At 36.9% G+C, this 24,455-nt stretch overlaps 1 protein-coding gene across 3 annotated transcripts in view; it reads right to left on the reverse strand.

The window, feature by feature from the left end:
• Positions 1 to 1,156: 1,156 nt before the first annotated feature.
• The window catches only part of MARCHF1 (membrane associated ring-CH-type finger 1), a 135,967-nt gene continuing 112,668 nt past the window's right edge, over positions 1,157 to 24,455 (reverse strand). For all 3 annotated transcript variants that reach the window (XM_087874893.1, XM_087874891.1, XM_087874892.1), the window contains 2 exons: positions 7,520 to 7,667; positions 1,157 to 4,322 (listed from right to left, as the gene is read on the reverse strand). In XM_087874893.1, the coding sequence (XP_087731019.1) occupies positions 4,024 to 4,322; positions 7,520 to 7,667 (447 nt within the window). In that variant the 3' untranslated portion in view covers positions 1,157 to 4,023. The remainder of the gene's footprint in view (positions 4,323 to 7,519; positions 7,668 to 24,455) is intronic.

The raw sequence follows: 24,455 nt of genomic DNA on the forward strand, positions 1-24,455 counted from the left end.
TAAGTAGAACCCACCCCTGAGCAGGTACTATTAAGGATTTTGTATAAAGCTTAAGATTCCTTCCCTCCCCCCCAATGAACTCTTCCAAACAGTAAAAATGCATAATGGGAGGAACCGTTTCACCGTTTCTTAACACACCACATTTAGCTCTTTTCTTTTTACAAAAAGCTTTCCTGCTAAGCATACATAGATACATAATTGTGTGCCCCAGTATTTAATTTATTTACAATATTGTGTTGAATTGGAAAGAATAAAATATAGGCTATAAAATAAGATTGGAAAGAGTAAAATATGGGCTTAAAACAGTACTGAACAATGCATGCTAACCAGTATATTTAAGCTGCCTTCTTTCTTGGATCTGACCCTTTAGTTGTAACATTCTATGTGGTAACTTGTAATATTTTCCCAAAGGTGCTTTTTCAGGAGGCAACTGGACTTTTTTCATTTTTTCTTTGAAGATGTTTCGCTTCTCATCCCAGAAGTTTCTTTAGCTCTGAATGGAGCTGAATGGGGAATGGAGAGCTGAAGAAGCTTCTGGGATGAGAAGTGGAAAAAAACCCCCCAAGAAAGTCCAGTTGCCTCCTGAAAAAGTCCCTTTGGGACAACCGCGACATGGATGACTGAGAATCTCTACAGACTTGTAATATTTTCATAATTCAAAATTACTAATTTTTGGACAAGCAAATAACTTGACTTCACCAGTTTGGCTTCAGAGAATCTACTAGTGGGCTTTCTACTTCGGTACTGATCTCTTTTTAAAACAAAGTTCCTTAACATTGATTTACAAATCAGATTTTGAAGCACATATTCAGGCTACTGAATTGACATTAAACTACATTCCTGAAGAATGGGGAAAGAGAATGCAATCCTGATTTTTTCTTCTTCTTGAGTTAAACTGTTACTCAGGAAAAGGACTGGACTACATTTGGTTTTAACCAGGCCGTTTCTCGCTTAATCAAATGTAATCTGAAGCACTTAGACTGAGCTTTTATTTAAAACGCGCAGGGCATTTGATAAGGCAATGATATCCTCCTCAAGTTTGAAACTTCTGACTCGAGTTCTGAAGTTCTTTAGACTGGAAATACAAAATACATAATAGAAATACATAACAGAAACATGATTAGTTTCTATTAAAAAATAAATAATTTATAGCCAGTTAAGAGTCATCTGTTTATTACAAATACAAATTTGTTCCACAACAATTAGGTTTTTTTCTCACCCCAAGAACCTTTTAAATACACAAATCACCCACAAAAGCTCTTGCCAAAGAGAACTGGGTAAAACAAGTAACAAACTTGCAAGTCCAATGATTATATATAATAAAATATTTGCATCATAGATTGCAGTGCAGTTTTCAGAAATTGAGAGATAATTTTCAGATAAATGGGGATCTGTGCAACAATGGAATACTGACCTTTGCTATTGATTGCTTTCCACCTGTAACAATTATACTAATAGTATTTTACATTTATAGCCAGGAGGATAATTTGGAATCGAATGCTGCCTAAGAATAAAACAACCAACCAACCAAACAAACAAAAAATACTGGAATTTTAAAAATTGGTTTTTCCCCTTAAAGGACGATAATATTCCACATTTTTTTCTGGTATCTGTAATACACTTTAACTGGTACTCAAAAAAGACAGCATAAAAAGATGGCACATTGCAAATTGTGGTACAAATATAATTTTTAAATACAACTGAAAGCTTCATACCTGTTTCCATGTGAATCATGTTTTAAAATAGCATAATTCCCTAGATTCTATGGAATTAAGCCAAAACAAATCTTGGTTTAAAACTGTTGCTGGCATAATGATAAGTTGTTTCTAAATCTTGGTATGGGAATCATGTAGACCTTTTCTCCCAATGCATCATGCTATATAAACATGCCAACATTTCTATGAATCTACCGTAGTATTTTACTGGCGCTGAATATATGAATAGCCATTTGCCTTTTGTCACATGCATGATAATCCTTTTACACAATGTTGCTCTGTATGGGCTACATTGTATGGTCTCTGCAAAATATGCAGCCGGGCAAATAACTGCCTGGACTGACATTAACATTAGTAGAATGATAATAAATTCATATTGCAGTATTATTCTGAAAGTGCATTTTGTTGCGCATAAGTTCAGTTTTCAGCTTTTAATGCCATAGTGATCTTCTATGCAAAGCATAGTAATATCATAAATATTTATAGTTGGAGAAGAAACATAAGTTATCACTCCAAATTATAAATATAACCCAAACTACATCGTGATCTTCTATATGTTGCTTAGAAAAAAAAAATGCAAACCATTCAGTTTTAATTTGATTTCAGCTTGTGGCCTGACTTCTTTTCCATCTGTCCCATTATCTGCATTAAATTATGGGATCGTCTAAACACCACAAAATACTGTAATGGCATTTTTTCTTTTATCTAAAATACTTCGTTTACAGTTCAGTTATCCAGTTTTCATTTCAGAAAGCTTTCCAGCATTATAATTCTTGTCATATCTATCATATTGTATAATATTAACTTTATGGTTAATATGTTTTTAACCAAGCTAGATTTCTGATAATGGTAACAACTCTGATTTACTGACATCAAGTGAGAAAATACCTATTTATCTTAGTGAAGTTAACTGCTTTTGCAATTTCTCAATGAACAAACAAATATAATTATGTCAGGACAGTTTACTCTTTTTTAAAATTTGCAGCATGAATTATAATTCTTTTAGAAATAACCAATTGCAGTTTTTCATCATAAGCTCCCCTTATTACTGTTTTCTTGTATTAACTCACATTACTTGGGCACAACTCACAATACAGTCAACAAGCATAACAGTGATAGAAATAAGATACTTATTTTTCTGTAAATATCTTACTTTCTTTAAGCCTCCTGGGTAAATACTTCTGAAATGGGATGCCAAATTCTTCTTTGGATCCCTGCAGGCTGCATTCTTACATTGATATGACTTTAAGTATCTTATTTAATCATACCTCATTTTATATTAATATATTAAAATAATAGTATCAAATGAACTACTGAATCCTTAACTGTTAAATTCTTTCTTATATAGCAGTTACTGCATATACATTGTCAATTAAGTTCACATTGAAGAAATATTGTCATAATGTGAATGCTGTCCCCACTGACTTTTTCAAGGCTATCTTTTAAACAAAGCATTGGGCTGTAACTTTTGGGTGGGATTTTTTTGGGGTTTTTTTTTTTTTTTTTTGAATATTTCTCACCCTAATGAATAGATACTGGAAATTATAAAGCCTTTTGTTAACAAAAGTACTTTCGTGTCTTAATACTCCAATTTAATGAATTGTCCTTTGGAAGAATAATCTTACAGTGGCCAGGAAATTTTTAATATTCTACTATATAAGAACTACAAACTAAGTTGCTGCTCCAGATGAATTTAGCAATTTGTCAGGAAATTTGCTGTTAATTATTTCTGTGTCTATGGTTGACCAAGAAAAATATTTCTAATATTCTAGTTTACAAATACTCAAAATCCATTATTACTTAATAAGTGTTTTTTTTTACAGAAATGTTATAGGGTAATCACCTTAGCATTAAATATCACATTATCAGATAATTTGTGCTTCGATGCATACCTTTATAAGAACCTTAAAAATTTGTTTGACCTCCCCCCCCGCTCAAGTTTACAATAATTAGCAAAAAGACCATAGTAGCAAATACACACAAAAATTTTTTTTCTTGTAAACAGAACATAAGTAGAAGTTCTGCAAATGCAGTTCTTTTAAGCCATCAATAGTAGTGTTGGCATGTCCTTTGCCTGTTATAAGTTTTTGCTTTTCTATCTTCTTCCACTTTTAATTGTACTTAGCAAGAAAGGTGAAAAAACATTTCTCAGTCACATTTCAGAGGTAATGTGCAGCTTCTTAGTACCAATTTTCCTTGCTATTTTTTGTTTGTTCTTTTTTCAAATATAATCTGTGGATTTGATTTTCTTTTCTTCTTGTACTAACAGAAACATTTCGCTTTGTTTCCCAAAGAAATGCTACTTCCATCAAACGGGCATGACATCAGGAACAGTTTCTTCTATTTGCTGAGAGTTTGTATCTGTCTGTGATACTGGAACCACAACAGTATCTTTAATTTCAGTGTTCTGAATGGTGGAAGAATTTTTCTCTTCCAGTTTTTTGGCAGTATCTGGACAGTTCTGAACAAATATCACGCGGTTATAAGCCTTCAGCCTTCGCCATAACTGAATGTAGACTTTACATTGTACATACATGAAGACAAGGCCTCCAGTGAATCCAATGGCTACCACAACCAATTTTGTCCAAAATGGCCATTCTAGGACTCCTTTCCATGAGAAACAGAGAGAGAGAGAGAGAGAGAGAGAGGGAGAGAGAGAGAGAGAGAGAGAGAGAGAAAGAAATTAATGTTAAATTGATCAGGACTATATCGCTTTCTCTAGTATTTACTATCAAGTATATTTGCTGAGTGGTTTAGAAGCACACTTCCTACTATTTTCATATAAAGACAAAAGTTATCTTTTACAGGTAGTCCTCACTTAATGACATCATTCAAGACACAAATTTTCACTGCTAAGTGAAGTGGTAGGTGAAAGTTATTGTGACTGCATCATTTAACAATGGCAGTTCTGGTAATCCCAGCTGCGATTGTTAGACAAGGACCTCTTGCTTCTCTTGACCACACTCATCTCCACTTCAAATTCCCCCTCACTCCCCCATCTCTGCTTTATTGTTGCCTTGAGCTCTTCATCTTTGACAGAGTCGTCAAACTCAAGGCCTGTGGGCCAGATCTGGTCCACAGGGTGCTTAAATCTGGCCCATGGGGCCTCCCTGGAAACTGCGAAGAACCGACCCACAGTGCCTCTGCCAGTGAAAACAGCTCAAGAGGGCTGCATGCGGGCTCCCCAAACTCCATTTTCATTGGCAGAGGGTTGCAGGCGTCCGTCACAGCCGAAAACAGCTTGGGAGAGCCAGGGTTGGCCGTCCCAAACTCCATTTTTATTGACAGTGCGTTGAAGGAAGCCGTCACAGCCGAAAATGGAGCTTGGGAGGGCCACGGCCAGCATTCCAGAGTTACATTTTCATTGGCAGAGGATTGCAGAGGCTGTGGCAGCCAAAACGGAACTCGGGAGTAACAGGCGGCCCTCCCAAGCTCCATTTTCATTGGCAGACGGTGCAGGATGCTGTTGCAGCCGAAAATGGGAGCTTGGGAGCCCGTTTTTGTTGAGTGGTCGGGCTACCACAGGCGCGCTTGACATCAAATTTGTCACCCCTGCTCTACCACCTACCCCTGTCATCCCACACTATATAACTTTCACCCCAGTTAACATTCACCATCTTCCTCCCATTTCTAGATGTGCCTAGCTGAGGCAGCAGCAGCTTTTCAAGGCTGCATGAGATCTCCACAATGCTGAACCAGACCTGACAATGGGCCAACAGCTTCTTGGCATAGACACCTCTTGTCACCAGTGGGAAGATGATGATTAAGGCAGCTGGGGATGGTAGAGGTAGGCAGCAGAATGCAGGGAAGACAAAATAACAGATGTGGGGGAGAGGTAGATGAGGTGAACTGAAGCGTACCTTGCTATCATAGATGCAGGCAGACTGTTAAGTGCCCAAATATTGATCATGTGACCATGGGGGTACTGCAATGGCCGTAACTTTGAGGACCTATTCGGCATAGTCATAACTTCTGTCAATGATTGGTGGTTATGTGAGAACTAAGTCTGCAAAAATGGACTGTCACTGTATAACTGTTCAACTGTGGTCTATTTATGGAGTGTCTGTAAGATTTGCTTAGTGCCTGTGACAACTGCCTATGCACCTGTCAAAAGAAATACCCGATTTGAATGAATGCACAATTTCTTAAGTGTACTTGGCAAGGAGTTTGGCAGAATTCTGTCTGAAATAATACAAGAGGCAAGAAGAAACATCATTTGGGAAGTGCAGCGCAGCTTTATTTTAGGCTGCTCATCTGCAGATTTTTGCTTTTTAGCAGTCACTGAAAAATGTCTCAATTTTAGGAAACATTTATAATTGGTTAGGTTTAGTAAGCTTAAATAATACAATGTTTTACATGGATATAGAATGGGAGGTTAATTGCTGAGTGTAGTAGAACTGTTATATGATAGAAGCAAAGCATACTTGAGAATAAATGATGGTAGTATGGTACAAGATTGAAAAGAGTAAGTCAAGTTTTGTGTGATGTTCCTTTTATTGTTTACTACTTTTTATGGATTAATTAATATGGAATGCTTGCAGTGAATGTGCCTGTAGCTTTACGTTCCTAAGATGCCATGTTGTGTAGGCTGTGAACCTGAACAATTTACAATGAATGTTATATGATACAAAACGGAACACAGATCTGGTTGTCAATGTATGAAAGATTAAGGCAATCTAAGCTGACAAGAAAAATTGGATGAATTATTTTAAATGATACATACATTCTACTTCTAGCACTTGCTCTAAGTTTTTTAAAAAAAGTCATTTATGCACCTTGTGGAATCCTTACTCAAGATGAGAAATTTTAATCCAATGCTAATAATAAGTAGTATAGTAATATAGTCCTGTGATGGCGAACCTATGGCACGCGTGCCAGAAGTGGCATGCAGCGTCCTCTTTGTGGGCACGCAAGCCGTCGCCCCAGTTCAGCTTCGCCGCGCATGCATGCGCCTCCTGCTGGCCAGCTGGTCTTCAGGCCTCTGCCACGCATACAGATACTTTTTTCCTGTGGCAAGTATTGTGTATAGAGGAACAATATTTGATTCTGCAAATAGTTACAGTATACAGCGCGTTGTACAGAAAGCACAGAATCTTTCTGGAGTCAGTGTTTGCATGAAACAGACAGGATATTATTATTTGCATTGCATGATTCTGCTACTATAGTTGTGATTGGGAACTATATAGGATCATTTATTTATTGTTTCTATTTTGATTTCTCTTGCAAGTTTCCATCCTTGATCTCAGCTGATGGCAGAAGTTGTCCAACTTTGTATGGATACGCAACAAGATTAGGGTTGGTTAGCTTTGGATGAGAAGCCACCAGAGAATAGTAGGTCTTGGAGAAAACAAATCCTGGAAGAAGTCAATGGCAAATTACTTCCAACTCTTGCCGAAAAAACTTTATGGACATGAAACGATCAGAAAATCAACTTGAAGGAAACTTATAACATTTTCTATTTAAAGAGTTCAAGACCTAATTTCCTTGAAATACCATCCTTAGAAGCCATTAAATACCTGTTTGGAACTACTTATTTGGTCTATAAGAGGTAATGTTTTGGTTTCATTAAAATGTAAGGGATATTCTTAAAGTGTTGGATTCTGTGAAAAGAGGGGAACATATGTTTATACGATCATTAAAATCATGTTGCTCCAGAACTAATTATACTGGGTAATCAATCTTTACAGAAAGGATATGCAAATAAAATCCACTATTATGTTTTGAGTGTGTGTACTTAGTGAAATATATCCTAGTGATTCTGCAAGTAGCATAATGTGAAAGTAGAAAATAATCAATATACTCACCATTGTCATTGCCTTGCTTAATTTCCTCAGCAGTCCGATCTATCAATACGTACAATGACCAAACTACACAGGTAATAGCAATAATGTGGAATGTGACTGAGCAAATTATTTTTCTTCTTTCACTTGTCGTCATCTGCAGTTTCTCCCACTGCGAAGTGAAAAAAAAAAAGGTTTCAAAGAAAGGTAGGTCATATCATTTTTTTTCTGCAATGAGTCGCAAAGCAAATAACTTGGAAATCGGTCATTCTTAGTACAGACTATAGGTGTTCTTTTGCAAAACACATATTTCAGAATTTCTTTGATATATAATAATGTTGAATAACCTATTTGTAAAGTGTATTATAGTAACATAATATTTCCTATTATGGGAGTTAAAACAAAGAGAAATACATGTTCATAGATGTATACATATTCCATACATTCCTGTGGTTAAACATAGAAATTTTTCCTTTAGTACATAGCATCAGTTTGAACTGTTCAGAGCAATGTCTCTGATTTGGTGCCCTGAAGAATTAGTAGACTACAATGCTAATTACTCTTATTTGCATTTTTACAATCTATATTTTATCATAAGCTATACTGCCTGACATAAAAACAGCATAACCATGGTTAGATTTTCATGGTATATTATCCCCTCCCCTAGAGTTGGGCTTCACATAATTTAACAACTGGTTCGCCCAGAATCGAATATGTGAGTGCACACGCACGCTTGCTTTGCTTGTGCACCTTCCACACGTGCTTAAAAAACACGGCTAAATAGGATGGCATTTATTTATTTATTAATTCAATTTGTATGCCGCCCCTCTCCGAAGACTCAGGGCAGTTCACAATGTATTTAAAATCATTATAAAAAACATTTAAGAATTAAAAACATTAAAAACATTCAAACTCATTCACACCATTCATGGCCGGATCTCGCCGGATCGCAAGAATGAGATCACCGCCCCAGGCCTGCCAGAAAAGCCAGGTCTTCACCGCTTTTTGGAAGGCCAATAGGGTGGGGATGGTCCGGACCTCAGGAGGTAACTGGTTCCAGAGAGCTGGGGCAGCCACAGAGAAGGCCCTCCCCTGCAGGCCCACCAGCCGGCATTGTTTAGCTGACAGGACCCGGAGGAGACCAACTCTGTTCGGATCTTACCGGTCATTGGGAGTTATGCGGTAGAAGGCGGTCTCGAAGATACCCTGGCCCTGAGCCATGTAGGGCTTTAAAGGTAATAACCAACACCTTTAATTGTGACCGGAGACCAATAGGGAGCCAGTGCAGCTCACAGAGAATTGGTGTAATGTGGGTGTACATAGCGCTGGGGCGAGCCCACAGGTCGCAACTACCAGTCCGGCTGAATCCCACCCCTGCCCTCCCCTATTCTTGATTTCCAGGAATAAATACTACTAGTGCGGTTTCTTCCTTGGTGAATCTTGCACTTCTAATAAAGAATACCCTAGTAGTCTAAATTTGTTTTAGAGTATTTCCAAATTGGTTTTAGAGACCTACTAACATGTGTTAACAAATATTGTAAATTGATATTGGCAGAATAAATATCTACTCAAGGAAATATAATTGGATTATATAAGCAGCACAGTATACAACTATCCCAAAATGAAGTGTTATTTTGCTCAAATCTAGATTTAAATCATTAAATTATTTCTCTTCTTTCTTTTCTTCTTCAGAAGCAAAGGTGAGTGAGAGAAAGGCCACTTTTTAATTTATGCCATGGCTATGAGCAATTAAGCATGCTATTTCATTTTAAAACAGCACACCAGGGCCACTCATGTAATTAAAGTTTAATTTTGTTCTTAGGTTCACATAATAAGTATCTAGCCAATAATTAACAAACATATTTAGATAGATTTTTCTTCTATAAAAATAGATTTCACTATCCTTAATTGTGTTTTCCTGTTTAATAAGCTACTTTTTAAAAACCCTGCTATTAAAAGTTTCTAATTTGATATATTAGTTTTGTATCTTATAAAAATAGTTCTTTGGTTGAACATGGTGCCACACTGCCATCTGGCTGCAATATGTGATACAGAATATCAGATCTCAAGCAGTATTTAGGTAAACTTTCAAATAAATTCAGGCAGTAGGAACATCACATAAATAAAGAAAATACCTTGTTAATAAGAATGGAAAATAAAGAGCAAGAGCTGCTAATATTAAATCAGTGATCTTCCCTAAGTCAAGCTTGACTCTTGTGGATTTATGGACAAATTTATGTAATTTTCTTTTGCACAATATGGAAATGACATGGCATTGCATTCTTTCAGACAGTTTTCTTTTTAAACTTTCCAAATTTGTAGTCCTGCATTTTCTGAAGGCCTCTCACCAAAACACTAATTAGATCAAAGCACTAAGCAGCTAAATCAGACACTTTGTCTAGATACTGTCAACTTGTAAACCTGCTTAAAATGGGGTTTTCTTTTAAACAATATTGAATTGTGACATTCTATTGTTATATTTTACACAATAAAGGTCTTTATGTGTAAAAGCTCTTTTGACTGTGTATAGTTAACAATTTTAATAGAAAAATATTTTGACTACATAACCTACAGAACTTCTCTGCTATTCATTAAAGTAGCCATTTTATTTTTTTCAGGTTTCCACAATGTCAGCCTTTAATCAAAATCAATACTCAGATTACAGGGCTTGCAGGCAGAAATTCAAAGCACACCGTCCATATTTACTCTTTTTTTTTTACATAAACTATCATAATTAAAGCAGAAAATCAGCTTCTCCTGTAACATAATTAAGTATATAAGATTTAGAATAACAGAATAACAGAGTTGGAAGGGACATTGGGGGACTTCTAGTCCAATCCTCTGCTCAAGCAAGAAGAGACCCTTCTCTTCTAAAAGACCTCCAGTTATGGACCACTCACTAATCAAGTCTCCTTGATTAGTTTCCATCCATTGTTTCTTGTCTTGGCTTCTGGTGCATTTTGAAAATAGGTTGATCCCTCTTCTTTGTGGCAGCCCCTCAAATATTGGAACAGTGCTATCATGTCACCCCTAGTCCTACTTTTCATTCAAGATATCAATCCCAAGGTTCAAATCTTACATAATTTTTTCCCCACCCCTCTCCAAAGGCATCCTAATATCTTGAGATCCAGTTCTTTTTTCTCTGTGAAAATTCAGATGACTTCTGTGCATTGCTATGGTAAAATACCTGTTTGGTCCAAAACTCTCTACTTCTGACCATCTACTGAACTTCTCATGGATACTTTCCTCTATGATGCTTCTTTTTTAAATCCACTGATTTGGGAGGTGCCAGAAAATTTCCCTCTAGGTATGAAGAATTTGAAGGGACTTTGACTGTCCCTCCACTATTGTGTCAAATCTTGACCCTGAATTGCTTCTGTTCAGAAATGGGTAGAAGAATGTTCATGCTCTATATAGTTGACATCAGGTGGAGTGAAGGACTTCTAAGAAGTGCCGAGACCTCCACTTTTGGTATCTCATAGCCAGTAACTCTTCTCAATCTGGATCCCTCTATATGCTAAGACCATGTAGGGAGTGGTTGGGTTCAAGGCAAACAGCGCCCACTTCCTTATGAGAACATATTGCAGACAACAAATATATTGTATTTATATAACTCTTATGTTTTCATCCATCAAGCTCCCTTGTCCAAAGGTTTTTGCGAAAGTCTTGGACAGGGAAGGTTCCTGTTTTATATAATTCATAGTGAAATAATGCACATTAATGCTTCCCAGGTTCTGTGTAAATCGGAAGTTACAGCATATTCCATCTTTTAATCTGCGTCTCCTGTACAGGAAATCCAAATTCTGTTCTACCTCAAATTCTCCATCCCCATCTGTTTCATTAAGGTGGTTGGGCAGGGGGATTATGGCATGCAAGAGACATTGGGTACATTATAGTACCTAAAAGGACCAGTGAAAATACTGGGTGTATTTTCTTTGTTCTTGGAATCTGTAAGTGAAAGGTTACAGGATTGATCTATGCAAGTGCAGAAATGGGTGTAATAACTTTTACCCAGTCTCTTAATCAGCTTTATAAGAGCAAAGAAGATCATGACCAAGCCTTAACTAGTTGTTTGCACTTCAAGATTGGTAAGGACTTGGTCAAGACGCTATCAAGTAATACATCAAATACATTTAATATATCAATATAGTTTGTCAGTTTAACATGCATACAAATATATTGCATCCAACAAGATATTAAATCTTGAAGTCTTCTGGATCAAATAAACAATCTTAAGATGCTTAAGGAACTTGTGTTGGTCAATTGTTTCTAATTCTACTTGACTCAATGGGCATTAGTTTACCTTGCCTGCCACTGCTGCTTTGAGTTCTTTTCATGCCTGTATCATCAGTACCAATATATTTGGTCCGGTGGTGGGTTCACATTTTGTTACTACCAGTTCACTCCTCGCGCGTGCCTGCCTTCTGCACATGCGCCCGGCCTTCCATGCATGCGCTTTGCTCTCGTGTGCACCTTCCGCGCATGCACCTGGCCTCAAAAATATGCCTAAATAAGACGGCATTGAGTGGGGATGAGTGGGCCCACGTGGGGCCACCCGTGATTTCTGCTACTGGTTCCCCCGAACTAGTCCGAACCGGCTGAATACCACCTCTGATTTGGTCCCCTTCAGAGCAAGATCAGCCCACACAATGAGATGTAGTTTGGATAGGCAGCTAAAGTTAACAAATGGTTTGCTCTTTCATGTTGGATTTATAGTCGTCTATAACCACAAAGCCATGATTAAGGCTACCCACAGTCAACAGTAACTATATAATTCATAGCTGCACTTCTCAGCTGTGTAAACCATATGAAACACCCCAACTTGAAGCAGAATATGTCCCTAGGTTTTGCATCAAGAGAATGCTGCTACATAAAACAGCTGGATGTAATTTGGATGTAATGTCAAAATAGGAAAAGGTTCACTGTTGGAGGTTCTACTGGATTCCTACTAGAGCAGGGCTATCAAAATCCCGGCCTGCGAGACGGATGTGTCAGGCGCTGGGTCATGCCCACGCCCGGTTTAGTGAAGGGGGAAAAAGTCCCGATATGTCATGTGATGCAGCCATGATGACGTGAGTTTGACACCCCTGTGTTAGAGCAAACAAATGAAAATTGTGACCCAGAAAGCCTCTGGTCAGCAGGAGCTGCTATGGCACTTATCAGGCACTCCTTCTTTGAATCAGGAAGTCCTGAAGTTACACATTACACTTGTCATATTTCAGTTAGACTACTGCAATTTGCTTCATATGGGGGATGCCCCTGAAAATAACTAGAGGTTGCAGCTGGCATATATAGTAATGCAGTTGTCCACATGCTTTATGGCTTGGGCCCTTCTTATTTTCAGGAATATGTTTTAGATGAATCTCCCATTTAAAGAAATAGAAAAAATATTCATGCTATGGAATTCTGGGGTTTGAAGTCTACAAAGCTTAAAATGGCTGTTGAGAAACAAGGCTTAAGAGATATGATCCTTACCTTGCTCCTTTCTTCTCTATGTGACATAATCAAGTACCTGAGCTGCAGCCGTTCAGATCTGATCACCTGTTTTAACGGAATGTCAACTGTCTAACTGCTTTCAATGCTTTAAAGCAACTGCACTTTTTTGGGGCATGACAAGGCTTCCACCATGGAATTCTGAGAAAGAAAGGCTGAATACTATGCCAACAGGTACAACATTACATTCCTGTGATCCACAAAGGTTTTTTTTTTTTTGAAATTGAATCTGAAGTGCTGCACAGAGCTGTTAAATTTATATTATTAGACACATAAAATATACTGTAAGTACTTCTCACATTTTCTTTTGTGGAGAAAACATCTCCTGACCTTCTGACAGCTCCTCAAGTATAATGGGTAATTTAATACATTTAAGTGCACTTATCAGTCTCCTTATGTTTGGTCCATTTTAGATTTGCTTTTCCTAGCCTAAATTTTCGCTAATAAGATACAATAATCATTTAGGTCACAGACGTCAAAGATGCTGATGGGGCAATCTAAATGCTTTTTGTATAATGCTTTAGATAAAGTCCTTTTTAGCAAAAGAAGCCAAGTTTCTAGCAAAGAATATTAACTTTATTTCAAATCTTCTTGTAGTGATAGATTTTGTATTGATTTTGAATCTATTTGATATTGACATATTAAAATTTGAAATGCTTTGTTTTATCTATAATTCATTCATGTTTTATCTATAATTCATTCATATATATATGCATGTAATTGTGTATGTGTACACACATACATACACACATACACACACACACAAACTCACATAAATACAAATGTTCAAATTCATGTGTTTTTTAATTTTATATTTATATCTAGTTCCTATGTGATTGTAATGTGTTGATGTATTAATAATCAAGGAAATATATCACAAGTATGATTTTCTAAATCTACAAGGATCCTTCTGTATCGTTTAGTGGTCGTTTCTACTTATTTGGACCTTTCTTATGAAATGCTGATCCTGTGAATGCAGGGTATTGGACACTAGAGGGTAGTGGAGAATTATTTATAAAAGAAATTTCATGTTTTTCTTCACCATACTACATTTTATGAAAGCATACAGTAAGGTAAAAGTGTTTTCTTTCTAAATTGTACCAGTGTTTTGCCTTCACCCATTAAATTTAAAAAGGTAATGAATATTAATAAACAGTCATATGTACCTGTATATGAGCCAATTTATCTACTTGCATTTGCATGCTTTTGAGCTGCTAGGTAGGCAGGAGCTGGGGCAAGTAATTGGAGCTCACCCTGTCACGCGAAGCTCAGGTCTCAAACCCAGGATGTCAGCTTTCCAATTGTCAAGCTCATTATCTTTAACTGCTGAGTGATCGCGCTACCTTATATTGGTTTATACATCTGATTTATACAACACTGAATCAAAAATAAAAATATTAAAATCAAAATGTAATGAAATCAAGGATCAAATGTACTTCTATATTGGTGGATTAGAGGGTTGTTGTTTTTTTTACATTATCCTTCATTTATCGTTTCTGCATGAATAACCAAATAGATTGCTGGATCAATCCAAAGTAGTGGCTTCTACCTATAAAACTCTTTATGGATGGCCTTCTCCATATCTAATTAGCTTTTTCCAACCCATCCAGTATGTAGTTCCCAAGTGATCCTGCTAGTGATCCTCTCGGCCACTGAGGTCAGCATGCTACCCACAAGCATTTTTTTAGTGGTGGCCCCCACATTATAGAATAATCTCCCTTCAGAAGTTAGATTATCATTTTAGGTCATATAGACAGTACTTGTTCAAATGCCCTAAATACGGTTTTCAAGAATATTTTTAAAATGGAATTTAATCTATTTCTTTCTCTTTTTCACAAGCATATACATTCTGGACTCACACAGAAATGTTTAGTATAATGTATTGCACTTGGACCACAAGACTTCCTTGACAAAGGCTTGATGTAAACTTTGCATCAGTTTTCTTTTTCATTTCAACCCACTTTAAAGTACTGTTAGAATAAAACTGAGGAGGTGGTCATACAGTCTCTCTTAAATTCACAGAAATACATTAGGGTGTAAGTAAAATAAATAATAATGTGGATAGTTTGGATTTAGCCTACTGTGAATTTAGCCACAATAATTTATTCTGCAAACTAAGTTAGAAGAAAACATGGCTTATCATATCAGCACTGTAACATGTAAAATATTATTGTATCTATCTAGCACAGTGAGTTTGTCATCTTAACATTTTCACGATCAATTAATTGGGTTGCAACCGTCCTGCCATTCATACACCCATATTTTGTTAAAGAGGTTTTTGTTAAAAACCTTGACCACAGTAAAAACAATGTTATATATTCTAAAACTTGGCTTATTGATACTTGTTATGCTTGCCAAACATATGGGATCAGTTTAGAAGCCTATCTTTCAGAATAATACATTTTCTCTTACAAGCAATATTTCATAGTAAATAGTTTTTCCACCTATTATTTTTTTTTAAAAAAAATCTGGATAACTTTACTTGTAATTTAGTAATTTTTGCAAAGACGAATGTCACATTCTGCTGTTTGTTTATCATAAATAAAGACAACTACATGCTTTCCAAAAGCTGGGAACGGTATTTTCCCCCAACCTTGCTTTAGAGCAGGAATATCCAACCTTGGCAACTTTACAACTTGTGGACTTTAACTTCCAGAATTCTCTTACCAACCCTATAGACTCTTTTAATAGGCATACCAGGATTTAATTTCTGTTTGCAAAGCATCCTATAATTAAATTGCCTTAAATTATTTGCATTAGGTTTGTTTAAATTCTCTTAGGACCATGGAAGCATTTTCTCCTAATTTAGAAAGGTTGAAAATTAATGCAATGCATTATTTATTAGCGTTAAATCTGAAATCTGTCTTCTTTACAACTTTCAGCTAAATTAGAAGAATTATCATACAGTAATTTAGCCTAATAATCCTGTATATAATTTGAAGCTTCTAAACTATATATTAATAGTATAATAAATTTAATCACTTGGAAATGAAATCTGCATATTTACTGGCAGATTCATGTTTTTGTTGAATTATTTATTGGATTTATTTCTACTGCAATTGCTAGACTCTCATTAGTAACAATATCAACCACAAAACCTTGTACTAAAAGGTCCACAATATAAACAAAAAATACAAAATAGTAAAATATAACCAGGACAAATGAAAATATAAGCAGAGAAGTTTTTGTGAATGTGTTACCTCACAAATGTTCACAAGGGAAACCACTCTTTTGAAGTGAACTTGATATAGCAACAGAAACAGCAATAGCATTTAGACTTATATACTGCTTCACAGTGCTGTACAACCCTCTCTAACCAGTTTACAGAGTCAGCATATTGTCCCCAACAATCTGGGTCCTCATTTTACCGACCTTGGAGGGATGGAAGGCTGAGTCAACCTTGAGCCTGGTGAGAATCGAACTGCCAAATTGCAGGCAGCCACCAGTCAGCAGAAGTAACCTGCAGTACTGCATTCTAACCACTGCGCCACTGGAGCTCTTATGGATTATAGATGAGTACAGTATACTCAGTACAAAGTGGAAATGAGAGCTAAATTCTGGGACAATCAATTTTCTGGGTTCTAGTCTGATTGAAATTATTTTAAAAATCAAGGATCAGGAATGACTTTCTGATAATGTAAAAGGTTGCAATAAAAGAAGGAGCATCTATATAAGACTAGGCTGAAACTGCCATATCTAAAGAGGATGATGCAGGCCTGTAAGCAGGGTGGATAGTCAAGAATCTTGCCTAAAAGATCCCTTCAGGAGAGAAATAAGAAGGAACTACTTTATTTTTCGGAGTATAAGACGCACCTTCCCCCCCCCCCAAAAAAAATAGGCTGAAAATTTGGGTGTGTCTTATACTACGAATGTAGCTTTTTTGAAGTTTTTTTTCATCCCTAACGAGGTGCTAGCGAGTGGAGCGATTTTTCCAGCTTTGCCTGCTCCCTCGACTCTCTGCTGTGCTTTAACGAGGCGCTAGCGAGTGAAGTGATCTCCATGCTTTGCCCTGATTCTCAGCTGTTCTTTAGAAGTTTTTTTTCAGCCCTAACTAGGTGCTAGCCGAGTGAAGTGATCTCCCTGTGCTTTGCCTGCTTTTCTCATTGCTGCTTCCTCTCAGCTGTGGCTTAGAAGCTCTTTTTTATCCCAAAGCAGGAGATAAAAAACCTGCAAATTAATGTGCTGAAGCTGACCAGACTAAGGATGCTAGCCAGATGAATATCTGGTAGGCAGATTTTTTCCCCCTATTTTCTTCCCCAAAAACTAAGCTGCGTCTTATACTCCAATGTGTCTTATACTCTTAAAAAATACGATAAGTCGTTAAGGAAATAAAGGGAAAATGTCACCTAAACCAAACTAAAGAAGTTGGGCACAGGGGAAATCTCTCCCCAAACCCCATCAACAGCTACCAGATTGTAACAAGAGTAGCTGCCAGTCTTGTGAACCAACGAAACAAGGACTTTGGGTGACAAAAGGGATCCTAGAGTCCACCCACTTTTTGAATCATGTTTGGATCCAGACTTGGTAGCTTCCGTCCCTCTGGTTAGTGCTTGCAGCCTAGTTGAGGACTTTGTTAAGTGTGGACGAGTATATGTGTTCGCATGTGTGTGTAGAAGAGCAAATAGATGTACATTGTAACCAGCAAAGTTCTGCTGTTATTTTAAATTTACTGGGTCTCTGTGTATTCTAAAGAATTGTTTGTGCCTCAGTGTTTGGTTGAAAGTGATTTGAGTATGGCTATTTTCCAAGTCTATGAGTGAATGACCATAAGGCTGGGAGCACACATGTAACATCTGTATTTCCCATTATTTTCAATTGAATTATTATTCTATCTTCTTGCAAAAACATCTCTAACTAAACAGTTTAAACAGCTTTCTACAAGAATTAACTACCATGGTCATATCAATTAACCATTTATGAGAAAATTATCTTACTGTGTGCATTATACCTTATCATGGTACTTGGACAATTTCTAGGCTCTAGAATGGAACTTGAATGTAAAAACACCAATATAAAATAATTCTTTGTGTTTGTCCTTTGCACTGTATTATTCCTTAAAGGAAAAAAAAAAGACTTTATCTATCTATCTATCTATCTATCTATCTATCTATCTATCTATCTATCTATCTATCTATCTATCCTGTCTGTCTGTCTGTCTGTCTGTCTGTCTGTCTGTCTGTCTGTCTGTCTGTCTGTCTGTCTGTCTATCTATCTATCTATCTATCTATCTATCTATCTATCTATCTATCTATCTATCTATCTGTACACATGGATTGTTGTTTTTTTTCCGTTAAAAATCTCATATATGATTTCTTTCAGGCAAAGAAACTGAAACAGATGAGTCAATATTTTAAATTGGGGTATTTTAAATTTCTGGGATTTTAATTTGAGCCTAATCTATTTAATGATTTTAAATTTTAATCGTTGTTTTGTTTTGTGTTTTTAAATAGGCTGTACACCGCCCTGAGTCCTTCGGGAGAAGGGCGGTATAGAAATAAAATTATTATTATTATTAATATTTAAATAAATTCTTTAGTGTAAAGGAAATATAGGGCAAGCAAATAAGAAAATATAAATGTTATTGTCTAGTTGGAAGCAATGATAGAAAAAAGTCCACAAGAGGGTGTAGTAAGTCTGATTATTGTTTGAGTCTTATTTTCTAGAGGCCCATCTGAATAAAAACATTTACATTTCTTTCTTTGTCTAAGCTTTTTGATAAGAGAGCTTTAGTTAACTGTTTTGATGTCTTTGACTTTCTTCTTTATTCCATTATGTAAATTGCATTTATTAAAAAAGATGGTCATATTTTTAAAATATTTCTTCCTCCTCCCTCTCCCCTCTCGTCTATAGAACCAGCAGAGTAACCATTTTCTGTTCTAAAAGAATTCACTTATATTTAATTTTGGTTGTTTGGGACTGTTGCCAGAGAAAGTTGCCAGGGATGCAATATTTTCTAATGTTATTAATGGAGGGGTGGTGGTGGACTTAGTTTCTATGCGTTACTTTTGTTTGTTATATTGCGTGTTACTTAGGAGGCTACATAAATTGAACCCGTAAAAGGGAAATCAAATATAGCTCTGAACAAAGGAACACTTGGATTTTGCATACTTTCTCTGAATTGTCTATACATGTTATAAAATTACTTTAGCTTTAATGTGCCTAATCTGTGCACTTCCCCCATGTTGTTTTCTTTAATGACGTGAGAACAAATAAAGAAAGGGAAAAAAAGTCAGTGTCAGGCCTTTGTGCTTAACTGGTGAAGCATTTGACCTTACAAGTGACCAAGAATGACAGTGATTTAAGGTTAGCCATGTCACAGTCACAGCCACAGCTTATTGTTGGAAAGAAAACACTGAGGCATGTTACCTTGACAACATCTCCCAGCTGCACTGAAAATTAAAGGAAAGACAAACCTCTCAGTTATGGCAAAGAATAGCGAAGATGTTAGTTAAAAATAAAATTGCTCCCAGAGAAAATCAGTGCTAGCCATCCTAAGCAAAATTACCTGTCATTTTTATCATGATTCTTATTATAAAACTGACGGGAAAGCACAGAGATTTATAGTTGCGCAAAGCAGTAGGTAGAACAATACTAGCAATGTATTATAGTCAGGACTGTTCAGAAGTTTCTTCTTTCTCTGAAGAAATAGTACAGATCGCCTGCAGGTCTAAGAAAGGCTTAAAGTGCTGAACAGGAAGAAAAAAAGAACCAAGAAGTCTTAGTTTCTCAACAGCAGCTGTCTCCATAGGGAATGCTGTTTTCAAGAGTCAATATAGCCTGGCAGAGTTTTAAATTATGAGAGTAGCTCACGGGAAACATGAAGCAGAAAAAGTATCAATAAATATTTGTTGTTTATTACAAATATCAGCATATTAAATGAACGTAGTTCCAAACAGTGAATGATACTGTGCACTGTTTTGTAACTGATTTTTTTTTTTTACAGAGCTTGTTTGAATTTTCTTGAGCGGGGGTGTCAAACTCGATTAAATTGACCGCCACATCAGGGTTGTGTTTGACCTTGGGGGACTGGGCATGGCCGGGGTGGGCATGGCCGGGGTGAGCGTGGGCAGCTTGACATCCTGCAGTCTTCTGCCAGTGAAAATGGAGCCATTTTTGCTGGCAGAGGACTGCAGGAGGCCATTGCAGCTGAAAACGGAGCCATCCTGAGCTCCATTTTTGCTGGAAGATGCACAGTGGCGCTGGTCCTTTGCTGTTTCCAGGGCGGCCCTGGGAGACAGATCTAAGCACCCTGTGGGCCGGATCCAGCCCACGGGCCTTGAGTTTGACACCCCTGCTCTTGAGGTTGAAAGTATGTTTTTAGTTATTATTAATTTTTTTTAGTGTATGGCATACAATGTCAGGGAAATCTATAAATGATAGACACAATGCAGTCCCGAGAGCCTATTGTTTATTTTGTTCAGCACTTGTGTGCCTTGGAGCTAGTGTACACATCTGACTAGCATACACCATCTGACCAGCAGTGCATTTGTGCTTCCAGGCTGTTCCACCTGTCTTGCCTCATCTTGCTTCATGTTGCATTGCCTCATATCCAGCCAGGTCCAGCGCCAGTTTCTACTCTCAGTGTACACATACTAGGTTTGTCCCCACCAAAGTGGTACCAAATATCTACTTGCAATGTTGCATGCTTTTGAACTGCTGGGCGAGGAAGAGCCAAAGAGCAAGTGGTGGGAGCTCACCCCATCTCACAGAGCTGGGCTTAAACCACTAGAGTGCAGAACATTTCTGGCTGGCAGTTCCAGCATCATTAAGCATCATTATAGCACTGCATTGCCATGATTTTAGTATTATATGTTTTCACAGAAGACTATATAAATTAAATGTATTTTAGCAGGCTATTGTAACTGTGAAGTAATTGAGGAATTTCTACCTTAATGCTAGGGACCATCATAAAGATGGAATGAGCTACACATCCCAGAAATGTTTCCAACTTGGAACCCAGCTCTATGATGGCCTATTTAGGCACGTTTTCAAGGCTGCGGAAAGTGCGCAAGCGAGCAAATGTGCATGCATGGAAGGGGCATGCACATGGCAAACCGTGGTAAGAATATTGGAAACCCACTGCTGGTAGATGACTTGCAAGGTCCCTTCCAAGTCTGTTACATCTGTTAAAAGAAATTAAAAAACAAGAAGACCACATTTCTTGATCAAGGTATATTACCTAGGAACAATAAAGATCAAGGAAGAACAGGAAATAATAAAGCAGCAAATAACAGTTACAGCAAGAAGATAATCATATATGAAGCTTGAATTGCACACTACAGGCAGAACCTTGCATTTCAGTAAAATCAGAAATGTTTCTACCAATGCATTAATGGAGAGAATGCAATTAACCAGTCAACACCTGATAAAGAAGAAACAGTATAGTTCTGGGTGCAGCTATGGGACAAAGAAATACAACAAGGATAGAGCTGGGATAAAGGATTTGAATAAGAATAGAAAAGAAGCTGAAATGAAAGAACTTCTAATAACAACAAAAATGATGGAGAAAATGGCAAGGAAAATCAAGAACTGGTAAGCACTAAATGAAGATGAACTGCATGGTTTTTGACTGAAACATTTGACTGGTCTGCACCCATTCACTGCCAAGCAGTTTAACAACCAACCAGGGTGGATTTGATTTAAATCGAGTTGATTTAAATCACAATTTAAATCACTAGTAAAAAGGCTTGATTTAAATCAACTCGATTTAAATCATAATTTTTAAAGAACAACTGTCATCACTGCTACTCCTTTGACCCACTGTTGGCTCACCGATAGTCCCAGTATTGCAGAATATACAGCCTCATGCTACATAACTAAGCTCCATTTCATGCTGAATAAACTAAATTATTTATGTATCTTAAATAGAAAACTATCTTATGATAGATTTTTACCCCAAAAGTTTTTTATTAAAATAAATTCAATAAAAATCAAAAAAATCCGATTTAAATAAAAAAATCTGATTTTTTTATTTTTTTAAAAAAATCATTGATTTTTATCCACCCTGCAACCAACCAATACGCACCAAATACTTGTTTACCAATACGTGTCAAATTGCAGACAAGAAAACAAACTGCATGGTGAGGTAGCTGATGCAATCCAACAACATCTATCTGAAAACAAGCTCCTCGTTTTCAGCTAAAGCAGAAAGGAAATTACCCAAACATCAGAAGAATGAAAGATCAACTCCTAATTGACAAAATGATTTTGGAAATCTTTGAGACAAGGAAAACCAACTTGAATGTTGCATGGATTGATTACAAGAAGGCATATGACTCCATAACACATGCCTGGAAAATCACATGCCTAGAAATAAGAGGAATCAGTAGAAATATCAACAGCTTTGCACAATGATCAGTGGCTGAATGGAAGACACGGTTGTTGGTCAATGATGATAGACTGAGAGAAGTCAATATCAAGAGAGAAATATGTCAAGGACACTCACTAACACAACTACTGTTTGTCATTGAATTGATTCTTCTGTCAACAATACTAAACAAGTCAGCCATGGCTATCAAACATCAAGAACATCTGCCAGGCTAATACACATGTACAGTCTGAAACTATACAGAAAAATACCATTTGAAATTGAATCACTGCTAAATGCCAACCATATAAATAGCCAAGGTATTTTAAGGGAGTTTGGATTGGAGAATATGTCACCCTTACCATTAACTGGGGAAAAATAGTGAAAACTGAAGGAATCAAGATGCCCTATTTGAAATGACATTAAGAATCTGGATGAAGCCAATCACTGCAAATACCTGGGCATCTTTCAAGCTGACAACATCAAGCACTGAAGTCAAAGTTAAAAATGAATATACAATGACAGTAAAGAAAATCTTAAATTCCAAATTCAGTGGAGGAAATACCATCAAGGCAATTAAGAGCTGGATAATTCCATTCATTAGATACAGAGCTGAAATGGTAGACTGGACTCAAGCAGAACTAAAAGCCCAGAAAAATAAGGACAACGCTCTTCATTCAGGCTGAGATATTGACAGACTCTGTTTACCAAGCAGCATAGGTAGGCATGGAATGTTGCAAGTAGACTAGAAAGTTGAAGAAGAAAAAAGGGCATTGGAAGAATATCTGAAGGACAATGAAGAAGATGCACTGAAGCTAGTACACCATGAAGGCTGACTGTATACAGGAGAGACCAAACTGGCCTATAAGCAAAAACAGATGAAGAATAGAAAAGAGGCAAGGCAAAATATTACATGGCAAAATATTACCAAGGCAAAATATTACATGACCAGTCTAAACAAAAAACAATTGCCCTACTAGGCAGGAGTGCTATTCAGTAGGTTCAGAGACCCAGCAAATATTACCTCTGGCTGGACCCCGAGTGGGGTGGGAATTGAATTTTTGCAATATCCTTCTCCCAGGAGTGGGGAGGAAATGGGGATTTTGCACTATCCTTCCCCTGGAGTGGGGTGGGAATGGAGATTTTACATATCCTTCCCCTGCCACGCCCACCAAGCCACACCACCATGTCCACCAAGCCATGCCCACAGAACCGGCAGTAAAAAAAAAATCCACCACTGCTAGTAGGCAAAATAGATAACATGGTTAAGATGGTTGTCCTCTTAATGATTAAGAGGACAAAAGTTCAAAAAAGAGATAGTTCTGGCTAATAAAGCATCAGATTAAGCTTTAAGAACAAATAAACATTCAGAGCCAGAACTGAGAAGACAGCAACAGATTGCAAATGTTGTCCCTGCAAGTAAGCTGAAGAAACAGTGGGCCACCTGGTTAGTTCTGTAAGATCTCAGAGACTGACTATAAAACAGAAAGAAAAATAGAAAATAGCAACAATAATGCACTGAAATCTGCAAGAAATACCATTCGCCTACTAAGAACAAAACTATTTTGCGACCACAAAACAGATAAAGTAATAGAAAATGAAGAAGCTAAAGCTTCTTTAGAATTCAAACAAAAAAAGCACTTGCCACATAACACCCCACACTTAACAACTATCAATGTTTCTATATGACCATGCCAGCATTTTAGGAACAGAAAGAAAATCAGGATACTGACTCCAAAGCACTAATAAAAATACAAAATGTATTTCAGAAAAAAAAAAATAGCAAATGATAAAATAGGAAAGGCAGTTTGAAAAGATGCTATTGTAAGAAGTTTGAGGAAAGTTTGAGGAAAACTTTGAAAATGTAAAATGTGCCTACAAGTATTTTAATTCTCTGATCGGCACCATAATAGATTTTAGTGCAGTACAACTCACATTTATGTATTTGTTTATTTATTTTTTGGAATTAATTAGCCACTCAACTCCAGTGGACTCTACACTGAAGTATTACTTCCATGAAGTAGTCGGATTCATTATAACACAAATCTGGTCTGATGCACAACCTTTCTCAAGCAAGCACTGGAATTCTGCAGTATCTCAAGTATATTGGCTAAACTTTCAAAGACTAATTTGCAGGTATAGAAAGAAAAGGAGAATGAA

Source organism: Pantherophis guttatus, chromosome 8 (assembly GCF_059756535.1).
Source record: "Pantherophis guttatus breed Tessera chromosome 8, ASM5975653v1, whole genome shotgun sequence".
Classification (NCBI taxonomy): Eukaryota; Metazoa; Chordata; class Lepidosauria; order Squamata; family Colubridae; genus Pantherophis; species Pantherophis guttatus.